This window comes from Nomascus leucogenys, chromosome 5 (assembly GCF_006542625.1).
Source record: "Nomascus leucogenys isolate Asia chromosome 5, Asia_NLE_v1, whole genome shotgun sequence".
Lineage (NCBI taxonomy): Eukaryota > Metazoa > Chordata > Mammalia > Primates > Hylobatidae > Nomascus > Nomascus leucogenys.
This window is the reverse complement of record NC_044385.1, coordinates 74,240,669-74,256,714: the sequence shown is the minus strand read 5'-3', so window position 1 is coordinate 74,256,714 and position 16,046 is coordinate 74,240,669. Positions and strand designations below refer to the sequence as shown.

General features: G+C 40.6%; 1 protein-coding gene across 1 annotated transcript; it reads right to left on the bottom strand.

The window, feature by feature from the left end:
* Positions 1-4,885: 4,885 nt before the first annotated feature.
* NUDT15 (nudix hydrolase 15) lies at positions 4,886-15,809 on the bottom strand. Its single transcript, XM_003270067.4, has 3 exons — positions 14,915-15,809; positions 10,407-10,603; positions 4,886-5,887 (listed from the first exon to the last, which is right to left on the bottom strand). Exons 1-3 carry the CDS (start codon positions 15,070-15,072, stop codon positions 5,748-5,750), a joined length of 495 nt encoding a protein of 164 aa, XP_003270115.1. The 5' UTR covers positions 15,073-15,809; the 3' UTR covers positions 4,886-5,747.
* Between the last annotated feature and the right edge of the window lie 237 nt (positions 15,810-16,046).

Genomic DNA, 16,046 nt, shown 5'->3' with positions numbered 1-16,046 from the left:
ACAGTTCACCTGGGATGGCTCATGGAGAAAAATCCATGCATGGTAGCTGGGGTGGGATGGTGGCCTCTCGGGACCTCACTGCACTCCCCTGTTCTGACCTGCTGATCTATTTCCCTGATTCTAAACTCCTCATTCCATCCCCCAGCCCTTTAGTCTTACTATGGTTCTTGCCCAACATGGCATCTTTCATTATTGAACCTGTTGACCACCTCTTCTTTCTCCTTCCATTTGAATTCAACTCTTTGGTGGTGGCATAAGCAGGGACGTTGGTTAAGTTAGTGAACTGCCATAAGTATTTGTAAACCTAGTGTACGCAAAAGCCATTAAGAAAATGAAAACTCTCCTGGCCATGGATTGCTTCTTTTTTTTCTTTTTTTTTTTTTTTTTTTTGAGACGGAGTCTCACTCTGTCACCCAGGTTGGAGTGCAGTGGCGCGATCTGGGCTCACTGCAAGCTCCGCCTTCCGGGTTCATGCCATTCTCCTGCCTCAGCCTCTCCGAGTAGCTGGGACTACAGGTGCCCGCCACCATGCCCGGCTAATTTTTTTTTTTTTGTATTTTTAGTAGCGATGGGGTTTCACCGTGGTCTCAATCTCCTGACCTCGTGATCTGCCTGCCTCGGCCTCCCAAAGTGCTGGAATTACAAGTGTGAGCCACCGTGCATGGATTGCTTCTATGTAGCACTGCTGATAAGAAAGACGGGTGAAACAATGTGTGGTCGAGAGCACTTGGTTTATTTTCACCAGTGGCAACAACAGAGGGAGGAGCAAAATGCAGGTGTGTGTCCTGCAGCTTTCAAAACTGGTAGACCTAAAACATTTTGTGGACAAGTTGAGCCCTTCTTCATACTGTCTTAAAGCTGCTCCCTCAAGGCAGTTCATGGCTCCTACTTGCCAGACTTCCACCTGTGGTCTGGTTTACCTCTCTTGGGGTTGCAAGAATATCTTACCTAAATAGTCACTTTCTCTGCATCCCAAGTATCTTGTTGATTGAAACAGCTTATTGTGTGAGTCAGGTTTATCTAATTCTACTGATTTATTTCCACTAATAAAACACAACATAATAAAATTCTCAAATATGCATGAACACATAATTATATCCCTTTAAAAATACAGAACCTGTTATAAGGTACATTTCACATGCATGTTACTTAATAATTTCCCCTACAACATAGTAAGTTGCCCTCATTTTTCCTCACATTAGTAAATTGGCATTTGGATTTCAGCTTCCTTACCCAGTTGTGAACTTTGTGTACATCTTTAGCCAGAGTGTCACTTCTGTTTCTATTTTGGGCCCTAACTCCTCCTTACACCTATAGAAACAGATATTCTTCATGTCCCTGCCAATAATTGGAATGCGGTATTTGTATTTCCTATTCTGAGGATCCTCAATACTACTTGTTTTCATTCTCACCCAGAAAAAGTAAAAGTTAAGAAAAAGAAATAGTAAAAGGTCATTTTTTTCATTCAGCTAGTATATATTAGGCATTTAGCATTAGCAGTTAGCACTCTGGCTGCTAGGTATATAATAGAAAGACATGGTCTTTAGTCTAAAGGAGCTTACTTTCTACTGGGGAAACAAGCAATTAATAAAAATCAACATGACATCTTCCATAATATACAAGTACTGGCAGCCTTATCAGATGCATCAAACCTAGATCCTCAAATAATCAAAGCTGTGCTCAGCCACAGAAAATACCCTTCCAGAGTTACACGTGATCCCTGAAAGGTAAACATATTTCCTCTTCATTCATATAAATAGTGTTTATGAAAACTGCAATATTGATGTATACTTGTCTTCAGCCATTTTGAAGGAGGAGGCTGACTTGCGGGCATTTTATCTACAGAATTTAACTTATTGCTTCACAGATGCATCAGAGGTGAATTCAACCCATTAGAAATTTAAACCAAGCTATTCAAAAAGACAAACGGGCGGCTTTGGAAGAACACAACTGACATGTCTCATTTAAACCTAGAGCCTTATGAAATCAAAAGCTACCTCTGAAGTCAACATACAGTAGAAATGGTGTAAGGTGAGTTATGTCAAGGTCCAACTGGATGAGTCCAGAAGGTTTCACAGAGGAAGGAACCTTGAACTAAGGTATGAAAAACTAGTAAGGATCTGTTAAGGCAGATTGAGGGTGGGTGTCGCATTCAGTTCAGAAGGAGTTGCAGGCGCACTGGCAAGGAGGTAGGAACCAGCATGCTGCACTGGACAAAGCACAAAGAAAGATGCTGAGAGTGCAGGGTGTGACAGCAGGGTGTGGTATAATGAGAAAATTAGTCCAGGGAAATTAGGAAAGCTCATAGGTCAGGTTAGGGATTTTATTCTACAGGTGATGAGGCGGCTTCAATATGTGATTTTATGTTGAAAGAAGACTTTGGATGTCTTCTATGAATGATTCCCTGAGTTTGCTTTCTCCCACAATCTCCATTTATTGTGATCATTCGTGCCACAAAGAAGAGACTATTTCACCTAAAAGTATTTGCCTTGTTTGGGAAGCTGGCAGTCAAGATAACAAAGAAGTGACTCCTCCAAGTGGATCGGAAAGAGGCCGAATTCACCTCAGGCTCCACTGGGAAGACTTTTGCTAAGGTGTTGCCAGAGCCAGTATAGGAGCACTTGCCTGTCCTGGGACAGATGACACCTCAGGGTCGGTCCAGCAAATAGACGAAAAGATATTTCCCTCCCAGCAACCTGGCAGTAAAGTACACTTCCGGAACTCTAGCTGACATTTAGTTTTATGAGAATGTTGCTAGTCAGCTTTAGTTTTTTTTTTCTATTAAAGGCAATACTCAAACCATCCAGGCATTAACTGCTTTCTTAAGAGTTCTAAATCCTGCTTCATTCATGGACTCATTTAGAGAAATATTTCCTGAGTTGTCACTGAATGCCACCTGAGCACATTAAGTGCTGATGTAAACACAATCCCCTTCTAATTAATATGGAATTCTTACCTTTTTACCTTTTCCTATGAATAAAACTCCTGATTAGTTTTTTCTTTCCATTGAAACACATTTCATGTCAAGTTGGTTGAGTTAAAAAACAAACAAAAAACCTCACAAGCTTTCAATGAGTTTGTCATTGCCTCCCAAGTAGCTGGGACCACAGGCACGTGCCACCATGCCTGGCTATTCATAAAGACAGGGTCTCCCTGTGTTGCCCAGGCTGGTCTTGAGCTCCTGAACTCAAGTAATCCTCTCACCTCAGCCTCACAAAGTGCTGGGTTTACAGGTGTGAGTCACTGTGCCAGGCCTTGTGATGAGTTTTTGAAGCTATAAAATATCTGCATGGATAAGTACTAACATAAAGAGATATCTTAATGAATTACCAATGAACTGTAGTTGAGATAAACCTATGAAAGGATTTAATCCATAAGCTCGCCTGCTTTCTTATCAAGCCTCACGTCTTATCACTTAGGAGAAGCCAGGGACAGGGATTCAGTCAACTGAGGGAGTGAAATTAAGTAAAATGAGGAAGCAACCAACAGAAGGACATGGAATAATCAAATAGGAGTAGAAAAATTAGTGTGAAATTAATCCATATATCCAAAAAACAAGGCATACATACACACTATATTTGAGCTCTTCAAACATTCCAAAATCAGGCATCTAACATCAAAAATATGGGCAGGGCATGGTGGTTCATACCTGTAATCCCAGCACTTTGGGAGGCCAAGGTGGGCAGATCACTTGAGGTCAAGAGTTCGAGACCAACCTGGGCAACATGGTGAGACCATCTCTACTAAAAATACAAAAATTAGCCAGGCGTGGTGGTGCATACCTGTAATCCCAGGTACTCAGGAGGCCGAGGCAAGAGGATCCCTTGAGCCTGGGAGCTGGAGGTTGCAGTGAGCCGAGATTGCACCACTGCACTCCAGCCTGGTTGACAGAGTGAGACCATGTCTCAGAAAAAAACAAAAACAAAAATAGATAAAGATACAATTAATAGAAAGTGAGATTTCTACATGACAAATTATAGAATGTACATATATAATTTTGAAAAAGCAAACAAGAAAGAACTTAAAAAATGATACTCACTGGAAAAAGATTCCTTAGTAGGTATTATGATAATACTGGGGTCTTTTGAAAGAGCAAAATTCAAAGGTAATCAACTCTAAGAGAAGCACAGGATTTCATAGAAGTGGGCTCAAAATTAAAAATGTGAGCTTTTGGCCTAATCTGGCAAAAATTTGGATCCCTTTGTACTCTTAAAAATTACCAAAGACCACGAAGAGATTTTGTTTTTGTATGGTTTTATCTAGAAATATTTATCATATAGAAATGAAAACTGAGAAATTTCTTAAAATTTTTATTAATCATTTACAAGTAACAAAAACTGAATATGTATAAACACATAACATTTTTGACAAATAGCTATTTTTATTTTTTCACATATTAAAACCCACTAAAAATAACCATTTTTCTAACCAACAACAACAAAAATCATTAGTGAGAAGAGTACTGCTGCTTTACATTTCTCCAAATCTCTTCAATGTCTGATGACAGACGAAAGCTGGATCTCATATCTGCTTTTGCATTCAGCCTATTACAATATCACACCAGATAGCCTCTCGAAAACTCCTCTGCACACTCATGAAAAAATGAGTGAAAAAGATAAATGATGGCCGGGCGTGGTGGCTCGCACCTGTAATCCCAGCACTTTGGGAGGCCGAGGTGGGCAGATCACTTGAGCACAGGAGTTCCAGACCAGCCTGGCCAACATGGTGAAACCCCGTCTCCACTAAAAATATAAAAATTAGCCAGGTGTGGTGGTGGGTGCCTGTAATCCCAGCTACTCGGGAAGCTGAGGTAGGAGAATTGCTTGAACCCAGGAGGCGGAGGCTGTGATGAGCTGAGATTGTGCCACTGCACTCCAGCCTGGGCAACAGAGCAAGACTCCTTCTCAAATAAAAAACAAGGAAAAACTATAAATAATGAAGTGATGTCTTAGTGTTATAAAAACAGCTTTGACCTAGAATACCCTTGAAAGGCTCTTGAGGCCCCCCCAGACCATACTTTGACAACCACTGCTCTAGACAAATCTCTTCATTTTACATATAAGGACCCTGGACCTCAGAAAGAGTAAGTGAGAAACTCAACATCACAGCCCGTTAGTAGTAGGATACAGATATTAGATGGTTTGTCTCACTTCTCTTGGTTTAGATTCTCAATTGGAAACCTGGGAAATACACCCTAATGACCTGTCCCATTCCCTGTAAGTTGCAAAAATTGTCACAATATATTACCCTCTCCCCAACATTTCTTTAATAAAAGAGGTAATCAACAAATTTGGTAAATTTTGCAACAGGCATACTCTGTTTGAACCTAAACTACAATATTTGAATTCAGGTCTCTATTTGAACAGAAACACTAAGGCAAATTCGACTGCATCCTACTCCATGCAAACTAGTAATGACAAACTGCATAGTAAATATCATAGGTAAATATGGAAAGCAGATTACCCATAATATCAGTATTTATCATATATTCTGTGTCTGGTTACCCATAATATCAGTATTTACATATATTCTGTGTCTGGAATACAATTCAATGACATATTTCAGAAAAATTTTCTCAAGTACTGGCTGAAAGAGTGGTGGATACATTAAGAGACTGCAAATAAACTGGCGATCACAAGAACTTTTTTAGATAAAATGGAGTTGTTCTGAAATGTAGCCATTTTTCATTCCCTAACCAGACCTTATTCTTGTCTTTTTAAAGAAAATCAAGAAATCATCTTGGCCACCTAGAGATGATTTCCTTTGTATCCCACCAGATGGTTCAGATCTTCTTTAAATGGATCATAGCCTTGTTCTTTTAAACAACGCAGTCCCCAGAAAAGCTGGTCCAGAGGAGGTAATTCTTCCCAAGGAACCCACTCCCAACCTGGAAAAGAAAAATGCTAAATCAATTTATTTAGCTAACAGAAAACAAAGGTTATTTATTTGGGTAAGCTAACCTATATTTAGAAAAAATTAATTGAATTTAAAAATAACTTGCTACTAATAAACTCTAATAGTGATGCTTTGCATTTGCTTGGCTATACAAATATAATTTGCATGTAGAATGAAGGTCTTATGAAGAGAATGGTGGTCATTTAAAACATTGTGTTATTTGAATGTGAAGCCCAGTTTACAAAGGCTATGCCATGGTAAACCCAGATTTAGTATTAGTCAGTTTATTTAAATATTTTTGTAAAAAATGCAAATAACTTTATATACTATAGGTTATACTACATTAAAATAAGCCACTTCCTTCACCTATAAAATAAAGTAGATTACAAAGTTTCTAAGATATCCTCCATCTCTTAAAAAAGTATGAAAGCTGTGCAGAGGAAAATAAAGTATTGTACCTTGGTATATTTTAAACAAATACAGAAGGAGATGATTTTTAAAAATCCATCGAAACAAGAAAGATTTAACAGTGTCTATCAGTTATAAAGTACTTGAAATTCTAGAAAAAGTTTCTAGAGAATGGTGTTTTCTTTCATGATTTAAATGTAAATAACATAGAAGCACAGATGCTTATGATAGGCAAATACCTACATATTATATTAAGATATACACTCTATGTTCTAGTTTCTTTATGATCACCTGTTTTTACTATGTGTAAGCACTAAGTATCTCTCTGTCCGTAAAATACGGGTATATGGGTACGTATTTTCACTTTGGGAATGCAGGGGCCAAAAATCCATGAAACTGGAACAAGTACAGGAAGAGATGATCAGTAACTGTGACCATACACTAATGAGGTGGGAGGGGGAGGGGGAGAGGGAGGGCGGGGGAGAGAAAGAGAGACAGACAGACAGACAGACAGACACAGACAGAGTACCCAATAATGTGGTGCAAGATGCTCAATTAACCAGGTCTCCAAAGAGCTGTCCATGAAGTTTACCCCATCCCCTAGAAAATGAAGTGTCTGGATGAGCCTCCCAACTATAATTAGATGGTTGGAGGAAAGATACACTAAATAGTAAACTGAAGCAGGCTACCCAGATCCAAGGCCTAAGGAGCACAGGACAGAGAGACCGTGTCTTTATCCTTGAAATAAAAACAACGATCCACCAAGCCCTTGCACCTTGGCTAGGCTGCAGCTGGTTATCAGTGTAGTTGGTTATCAGGCTGCAACTGGGAATAAAGTGAACATAATTCCTGCTGTATTGTTACTAACAGATATAGAGGAATAAATGTTTTTGATCAAATCTGATTTGATGCTAGTAATCTTGGACCTTGTAAATCATACTGCTTTATTTGAGATTACTACCAAGGTTCATGTCAGGGAGTTAACAAAATGAAAGTTAACAAATAAAAAAGTTATATAAATGAATTTTAAAAACCACAAAGCATGTAAAACTACTATATCCTAAGAGGAATAAAACAATACATATAGTTACATGGTTATAAAAACTCATGATTTAGTACTTAAAGTAGAATAGTAATCTTACAGAAGTTATTGAAAAGTAGGGCAGTCTAGTACTAAGTGAGAGCTTCACAGAAAGAGGTTGGCTTGTATGTTCATTCACTGGGTCCTTCCTTCCTTCAACCTATTTTGAATAGTGATTATGAGCCACACACTGTGTTTGGCAGGGAAGAGTCCAAAATGTATAAGCCAAAAGAACTGTTCTTTATAGATTCAAAGTTCAGTAAAACAATAATGAGCATAATTTGAAGTTGAGTTGAATTTGAGATGCCTTCTGAACATTAAGGGAAGATATTTAGAAAGCAACTGGAAACACAGGCCGGCAGCTCAGAGGAGTGAGATTCAAAATTATAACTTGCATCAGGATTCCCCAACTCAAATCCCTACAGAGGCCAGACAGGGCAAAAAGAGGACTGAAGAATGAGGAAGGACCCAGAGGTGGCTTGGTGAGAATGGTCAAATAAAGCTTGTGGGACAGTCAGTGACCTTGGTGTTTTCTCTATAGCACCTTCTCTAAAAATGAAGGCTTTCTATATCTGCTTCCTGTGAAGGATACTGAATTTAAAAAAAAAAAAAAACTATTTCATCATATTTGTCTCTTCTAGTCTCAGCTTTATTTGCCCATAGAAAAAAGAAAAATAAGAAAATGTTTAGTCCATTTCTTCTTCTTTTTGAGAAAGGGTCTCACTCTGTCGCTGCTCAGACTGGACAGCAGTGGCACAATCATAGCTCACTGCAGCCTTGATCGCCCAGGCTCACATGATCCTTCCATCTCAGCCTCCCGAGTAGCTGGGATTACAGGCATGTGCCACCACTCTGGCTAACATTTTTAGTTTTGTAGAGACGGTCTCACTACGTTGCCCAGTATATGTGTGTACATCCCTTTGTCAGAGACCCTTCCTGACCACCCTATCTGATACAGCACTCATATATCCCTTTCTTACACAGCTTTATTGCTCTTTTTAGTCCTTATTGCTACTATCATAAAATATCTGTAATCTGTCATTTCCCCCGCCCACTAAAAGGTAAAGTCCAAGAGGGCAGGGACTTTGTTCTGCGCACCATTGTTTCTTTAGTGCCTAGAACAGTGTCTGGCACACTGTACTCAATAAGTATCTGTTGAATGAAAAGATTCTTCACTATTAGAGAATAAATTAAATGTTTAGAGGGGAGGTTCAATACATAAGACCACTTGGATAAAGTATCATATGGCAAGGAATATATTCAAAAAGTTTGATATTTTTCTCTTTAGTTCCTTTTCCGACTGTTTTATGAGAATTTGAGAAGAGACGGTAAACAGAAAACTCTTAGAACAATGCTTAGTACACGGTAAATAAACTTTCAGTGCACTCAATTCAACATAGAGGGTAACAGATAATGAAACCACCTTTGTAATATTATAACAGTGAGAGAAATCTAACAAAGCTGACTCCATCTTGCATCTAACCTCACAAACTGTGTGCTCATTTCTACACGCAGGCCAACCTAACTATGGGAGGAATTTAGTTCACAGTTTAACTTTAAAGCAAGGATGGTAATAGTCCTTTCCCAAAACTAACCCCCTCCTTGTTAAGGGACCAAAGCTGCTTTTGTAAAACTAATAAAAGGCCACAAGGTTAGAATTATGATAAGGGCCAGAACTCTATTAAGATGTAGGCATAGTTAAACTCTAACCAGGCATCATTTTATAACTTGCCTTTTTGTAACTGCTTACTGCTCGGGAAGCATGTAGCCCGTGGTCAAAAGATTTATAACTTTCCCAATTATACCTACAGATCACATTGCTATTGTAAAACCTAAGACTAGTGTTTGAGATATTTTTCAGACTTTGCATTCTAATGGACCAACTGGTACTACCCAAATCGGTAAGTCACACAAAGAAACTGACTCAAGTGGTCCTGTGAACCCCCCATAGAGGAACTGACTCAGGACAAGAAGACAGTTTTGACATCCCTATGGTTTTATCCCCAACCCAACAAATCGGCATTTCTCATTCCCTAGTCCCTTGCTTGCCAAACCATCCTTGAAAAACCCTAGCCTCTGAATTCTCTATGGGTAGGATTTAAGAATTATTTCCTGTCCTCCTCATGCAGCTGCCCTGTGATTATTAAACTCTTTCTCTGCTACAACTCCTACTGTCTCAGGGTACTGGCTTTTTCTGGGCAGCAGGCAAGAAGAACCCAACTGCTCTGAAACAATAACTGTTTTATCAGTGTAATTATTTACAGTAAATGGATGGTATTAACTCTCCTGCACAGGTGAGAAAACTGAGTAAAACAGATAAAACATTTTCCTTAAAATTACTGCCTGAAACAAAATTAAACACTAACAATAAAACTTACTGTGTTCACGAGGTTCTTCATACGTAAATCCTTACAAGAAGCCATCCAAGGTACTTATTATTATCACGGATAAGAAAAGAGGCCCAGGCACGAAATAATTTGCCCAAGGTCACAAAGCTCTAAGAACCAGGTCACAAACACAGTCTGGTTCCTCAGGTCCAAATATATTTACCTATCTGTATCTCTATATTACATCTCTACATTCACATATCTTAGGCTATTTGGACTGCTATAACAGAATACTTCAGACTACGTGGCTTATGAGCAACAGAAATTTATTTCTCAACAGTTCTAGAGACTGGGAAGTCCAAGATCAAGACACTGGCAGATTCCATATCTGGGGAGGGCCCACTTCCAGGTTCACAGACAACCATCTTCTCTCTGTATCTTTACATCATGGAAGGGGTCAGGGGTCTCTTTTATAAGGGCACGAATCCCATTCATTATCTTATGATCTAATCACCTCCCAAGGGCCCCACGTCCTAAAACCATCATCATGGGAGTTAGGATTTCTACATAGAATTTTGGGGGAACACAAGCATTCAGACAATAGCATTCTCTTCATATGGCAACATACTGTAATACTCCTCCAGACCACTTGCTCTCCTGAAAGAAAAATGCATCATTATATATAATTCTCTTACTTTCATTTTTTTCAGGCTCTACATTCTTTGGTTCTGAATCATGAGTCACATCCACTTCTCCTTTCATTAATATAGTAACATAATGGTAATTCTCCTTCTCAATGAAAGAATTCACAACTGAGGCAAAGCGAACATTTTTCAGGTGAAGAGCTGCTTCTTCCCAGGTTTCCCTTTGAGCACATTCTTCCCAGGTCTCACTGGAAAACAGAAACAAAAATTAGATTAATTCTATTTTTTTATATATAGACATACATATGTGTGTATATATATATGTATATATATAAATGTATATACGTGTGTGTGTGTATATATATTTTGCCATGAAATTCTTGGGTAGAAATTTCTAGTGTAAAGCAAAAAGAACTGTAATTGGTTCCTGCTTTAAAACAACAAATCAGCTGGGCATGTGGCTCATGTCTGTAGTCTTTTGGGAGGCCGAGGCAAGAGGATAGCTTGAGTTCAGGAGCTTGAGACCAGCCGAGGCCAATACAGTGAGACCTCATCTCTCCAAAAAAAAAAAAAAAAAAAAAAAAATAGTCGGGCATGGTGGTGCGTGCCTATGGTCTGTGGTCCCAGCTACTCAAGAGGCTGAGGCAAGAGGATAGTTTGAGCCTGGGAAGTCAAGGCTGCAGAGCCATGATGGTGCCATTGCACTCCAGCCTGGACAAAGAGCAAGACTTTGTCTCAAAAAATAATAATAATTAATTAAAAAAATAAAAAATTTAAAAACAATAAATAGCAACCTTGCCCTTGATATTATATCCTGTATCTAGTTATCTGAAGATGAAAAGGACTTAATATTGGATAAAAATTAACATTTAGCCATCTCAGCATTAATTTACAGCCCTGGAACCTGTGTGTAACCAGGAGGCAGTTTAGTGGATTAAGAGCAGACTTTGGAGTCAACTAGACCTAGGATTGAGCTCAAAGTTCATTACTTTCCACCTTGGACAAGTAAAAAGAGAGTATATTACTTCCTCATGGGGTCACTGTAATTGTATCAAGAAGTACCACTGTGTCTTTTCCAACAGTCTCAGAATTTCAATTTAAGCCTCAAAACTGATGACAATAGGTAAAAAGCACTTCTAAATTCTCAAGCAAAAGGGCAAACAGATGTCATCTGAGCTCAAGAGTTTGCTAAGGAAGGCCAGACTAGACCTGCGACTTCTCCCTACCCAGGCTACATAAGACAGGAGATGTTTGAGAGAGAGGAAAGTTTGGAGTTTTCAGCCTAGTAGGAGCATTTCCCTTCCAGACTACAAGGGGCCAACTCTGCCCCCCAAGCCAAGTGAGGAACATTCCAAGAGAATCAGTCATAAGATTGGGAGTGACTCTCAAGAAGGAGATACTCAGTGTGTCACTCCCCTGCTAAAGACATCCTGAGCTGCAGAAACTCACAGGCCTACACCAGTGCATCAGAGAAGGTGTGCTACAAGGGTGACAGCTCTTGGGTAAATCTGAAATGTGTCCCTCGGAGTTTCCAGATGCAGATGAATACAGAGGTAGAGCAAGGAAAAAGGGCAGCAGTGAAAATATCATTCCCATTGTGTGTTTCCTTTGGGCCAAGCAGATGCCACAAGAGACTGCTCGGTAATCAAATAGGAGATCCCAGTAGAAAGAAAATGTGGGGTGATGTGCTAAAAGCAAGAGCTAGAAGGTGGGCCAGCCTCACAGAAAGCCCATCACCTATGTCAGGAAAATCTTTGTGGGACTTCCCAACAACTGACAAACATACCCTGAGAGAGCACACATGTGGATATCATGCCCGGAGGACACCAATGGATGGATCAGAGTAGCATCAGTCACCTGAATGGCTTGCTCTCTCTCCTCCTTCTCCAACACACTGGAGAAAGAAGGAAACTCAGAGACAGCTGGGTGAGAAGAGGAGAAAAGCAAAACAATGGCTCACACCTCCTTTATGCACTGCAGGGGAGGGATTAGAAACTGGAAGCGACACTGAAGGTTTAAATTGGATTGGACTTTTAAATGCTTGGAAGTGAATCATACTGACCCAAACGTGATTTATTTTTATAACCAAGTGACAGGAAAACTACAGAATTTGCAGGAAACGTCACTGAAGAGGGAAAGAAAAAATCATGTTTGAAGGCAATGGAAGGAGAAAATAAAGCCATTTCCTGTTTGTTCTCCCATCAAATTTAGCCCACTGAGTATACCAGTTATGTAAAGATCAAATGAAAGCATACATGCAAAGAGCTTGGCATATTATCCAGCCCTTAACAAAAAGCCCATTAGAGCTCAATGTTGGCTATGGTCACTGACATCTGAGTCAAGATTTCAACACTTCCTTGTGTTATTGGTAATAAGACAGCTACCTCTAGCCATTGCACTGGTGACTGTTCATTCTAACTAGCGCTTAATCTGTGATCTGAGTTTGGTTAATGGTCACCAATATTCAACAAAGTACAATATGTGTGGCTGCCTGGGCAATCTGGTTCTTAATCTAGAAATTTTATTTCTTAACTGATAGTTTTTCTTAATTAACTGAAAATTATAAGCTTATTGATGCTTTTTTAAATTCCAAAGACCATTTTTTAAAAATTTCACGTGATAAGGATCATAAGAATTTCCTATTTTATAAAGGACAAAGTCTGATTAAAAGGCACTAAGATCAAGGCTATTCTTTACTCTTAACTACCACTTTATAAGACACAGGTGGATTAGAAGAACATGGTCACAATGTGAAAAATTCTTCAGGACAAATGACCCATGTTCTTCAACAAATAAATGGCATGGGAAAAAAGATGGGGAGGGGGTTACTGTTAGATTGAGAGACTTAAAAAAAAATGTTACCCAAATGCAATACATGCCCTTCCTCTGATCCCAATTGGTATGAAACAGTAAAAGGACATTTTTAAGATCACTGAGGAAAATGCTACACACACTGGGTATCAGATGATACTTAAAGAATTATTTTGTTAGGTATGAAAATGGTTGTGGTTATGTTTTTTTAAAAAGTCTATTAGAGGTACATACTGAACTATTTAGGGATGGTATAATAGGATGTCTGAGATTGCCTGTAAGATAGTTTAAAAAAAAGCCCCCAAAACACACACACACACACACACACACACACAATTCAGGTGTGTTTTGGGTGGGGGAGGGAAGGGCAGTCAAGATGAAACAAGAAAAGCTCTGTGATGGGTACAAAAGGATTCACTATTTTCTCCACTTTTATGTACATTTGAAAATTTATACTGAAGGAAAAACAAGTGCTGGGTCTGATGCTGTTTATCTGTTCTTGATTAGCATTATTCTCACTTCAGAATCCACTTTTTAGCACCATCCCAGGCTTTTTTTTTACTTGAAAAACATTTATTAATTCTTTTTTTTACAAAAGTGTTTTGTATACACTTTTGTACATAAAAATGCACATGTTAAATATATATACAATTTGATGAGTCTGGACATGTGTGCACACCCATGATAATACAGTCAAGGTGATAAACTATCTGGGCTTTCACTCTTGTATAGAACTGAGTCTCCTTAGTTGTCCAACTCCTTTGATAGTTATAATCGAATCGCAGAAGTGCCAAGGCAGAAGGAAGCTTCAAGGGGATTTAGTCCAACGCTCCCATTTTAAAGATGAAGAAACTGAGGCCCAAAGCGTTTCATTAGTCCATTTGCTTGGTTAGAGTGCAACTAAAATTTTACATATAATCATCTCAACAGATGCAGAAAAAAATGACAAAATCCAATACTCATTCATGATTATTTTTTAGTTGCACTCTTGCCAAGCAAATGGGCTTGGTTACGCGGCCAGTAGGTATTAAACTGATCTGTGTTGGTCTAAATCACATGGAAACCGGCCGGGCGCAGTGGCTCACGCCTGTAATCCCAGCACTTTGGGAGGCCGAGGCGGGTGGATCACCTGAGGTCAGGAGTTAGAGACCAGCCTGGCCAACATGGCGAAACCCCGTCTCTACTAAAAATACAAAAATTAGCACGGCGTGGTAGCGGGCGCTTGTAATCCCAGCTACTCAGGAGGCTGAGACACAAAAATCGCTTGAACCCGGGAGGCGGAGGTTGCAGTGACTGGAGATAGCACCACTGCACTTCGGCCTGGGCTACAGAGGGAGACACAGTCTCAGTCAATCAATCGATCGATCAGTCAATCAATCACATGGAAACGGTGCAATGTTTTAGCTGACAACATCGGGCTGCTGGAAGTTTACACACACCTGCTTTCCTCCTTTTGTGTGTAAGCTGTGAGAAACACATCTCACAGACGAACTCCCAACCACCACCCTGCGGGCGCGCAGCCGGAAAGACCCAGCTAGTAGAGCAAAGACCTTGCCTGACCCGGCACAGCGCCCCCTCCTGGACGCGAGCCTACGTCGCCCAGAGGTCGAGGGGAGGAACCGAGGGAACGCGCAAGAAAGGACGCAGCGTCAGCGCGGACGTTCTCACGCACGGCACACGGAAGCAAGCACTGCGTGAGTTCGTCCGTCTGCGCACGCCGCGCTTTCTTCGCGTCCGCGGCTGCTCACCCGAACTCCAGATGACCTCCAGGGAGTTGGAAACTGCCAGCTCCAACCGAGCCTTTCCTCTTCCCCAGGAGGACGCAACGCGGATGCTTGCAGCTGGTTACCACGACTCCGACTCCGACTCCGGGCCGCCCCCCGCGCGGCTCTGCGCTGGCCGTCATAGCGCGCGGGAGGACGCGCCTGGCAGCGGCAGGAAGTGACGCGCTCACTACCCCGTCTTGCGGCCGCAGACAATCTCTCCCCGCGCCGGCTGGGGCGCCGAAATCAAAGCGAGAGCGCCTCGGCCTCTCCAGCTGTCCGCGGTGCGTAATGCGTCGCGGAGGGCTATCAGCTTGGGGAACGCCCTGTTGCCTTCCGAAGGGCAGCGTGCCTTAGAGTTTCGCTGTAACTAAAGTCGCTTACAGTTGTGCTTTGAATATTCATCACCCATCAGCCTATCCATTCCCAGATTCCTGCAAACCATGCATTTACATGTACAAGCCGCCTGCTCTTACAAACCTCGGCACCACTGCACTTTCCCCTCTTTTTTCTTTGAATGACCTCGCCCACCATGGTGCACCCATTTGCCCTATAGCTCAAATCAGCGTGGTACTAGGATAAGGATAGGTCGTTTAGAAACATTCCGTTATAAACAACTATGCTTAAGGTATATTCATAAGTCATGGGAGGAAATAAAGGCTAATTGATAAATCATGCTGGGAAGAGTTAGTTACAAACAGTGGAAAACAGACATTTTCAGATGTTTGCACACCATGCACCATGCAAAACACAAACCAGCTGAATCATTAAAAACAAATGAGTAGTCACTGGGAGGATTCTCTCTCTCCCTCTTTCATTATTTTTACTTCTACCAAAGTAATGTGCACATACTGGTAATTCTATTTTATCTTTTTTTTAAATTTTCACCAAGCTAGCTAATTTCCTTTTTCTTTTTTTTGTGTGGAGGTGGGCTGTCGCTCTTTAGCCGAGGCTGATCTCCAACTCCTGTCCTCAAGCAGTCCTCCGACTTGGGCCTCCCAGAGTGCTGGGATAACAGGCATGAACCACTGCGGCTGACCTATAGCTATAATTTTAAGAAGTAAAATGGTGCAAAAACCGCAACAAGAGCAACCTGACCCTCCTACTTTCAGAAACA

Excerpts from the sequence above, each read along its gene's own strand:
- NUDT15 (XM_003270067.4), bottom strand. The coding sequence starts at position 15,072 with ATGACGGCCAGCGCAGAGCCGCGCGGGGGGCGGCCCGGAGTCGGAGTC. Across the intron at positions 10,604-14,914 it reads GGAGGTCATCTGGAGTTCGG|TGAGACCTGGGAAGAATGTG; the intron begins GTGAGCAGCCGC and ends TCTGTTTTCCAG. Across the intron at positions 5,888-10,406 it reads AGAGCCTGAAAAAAATGAAA|GTTGGGAGTGGGTTCCTTGG; the intron begins GTAAGAGAATTA and ends TTTCTTTTCCAG.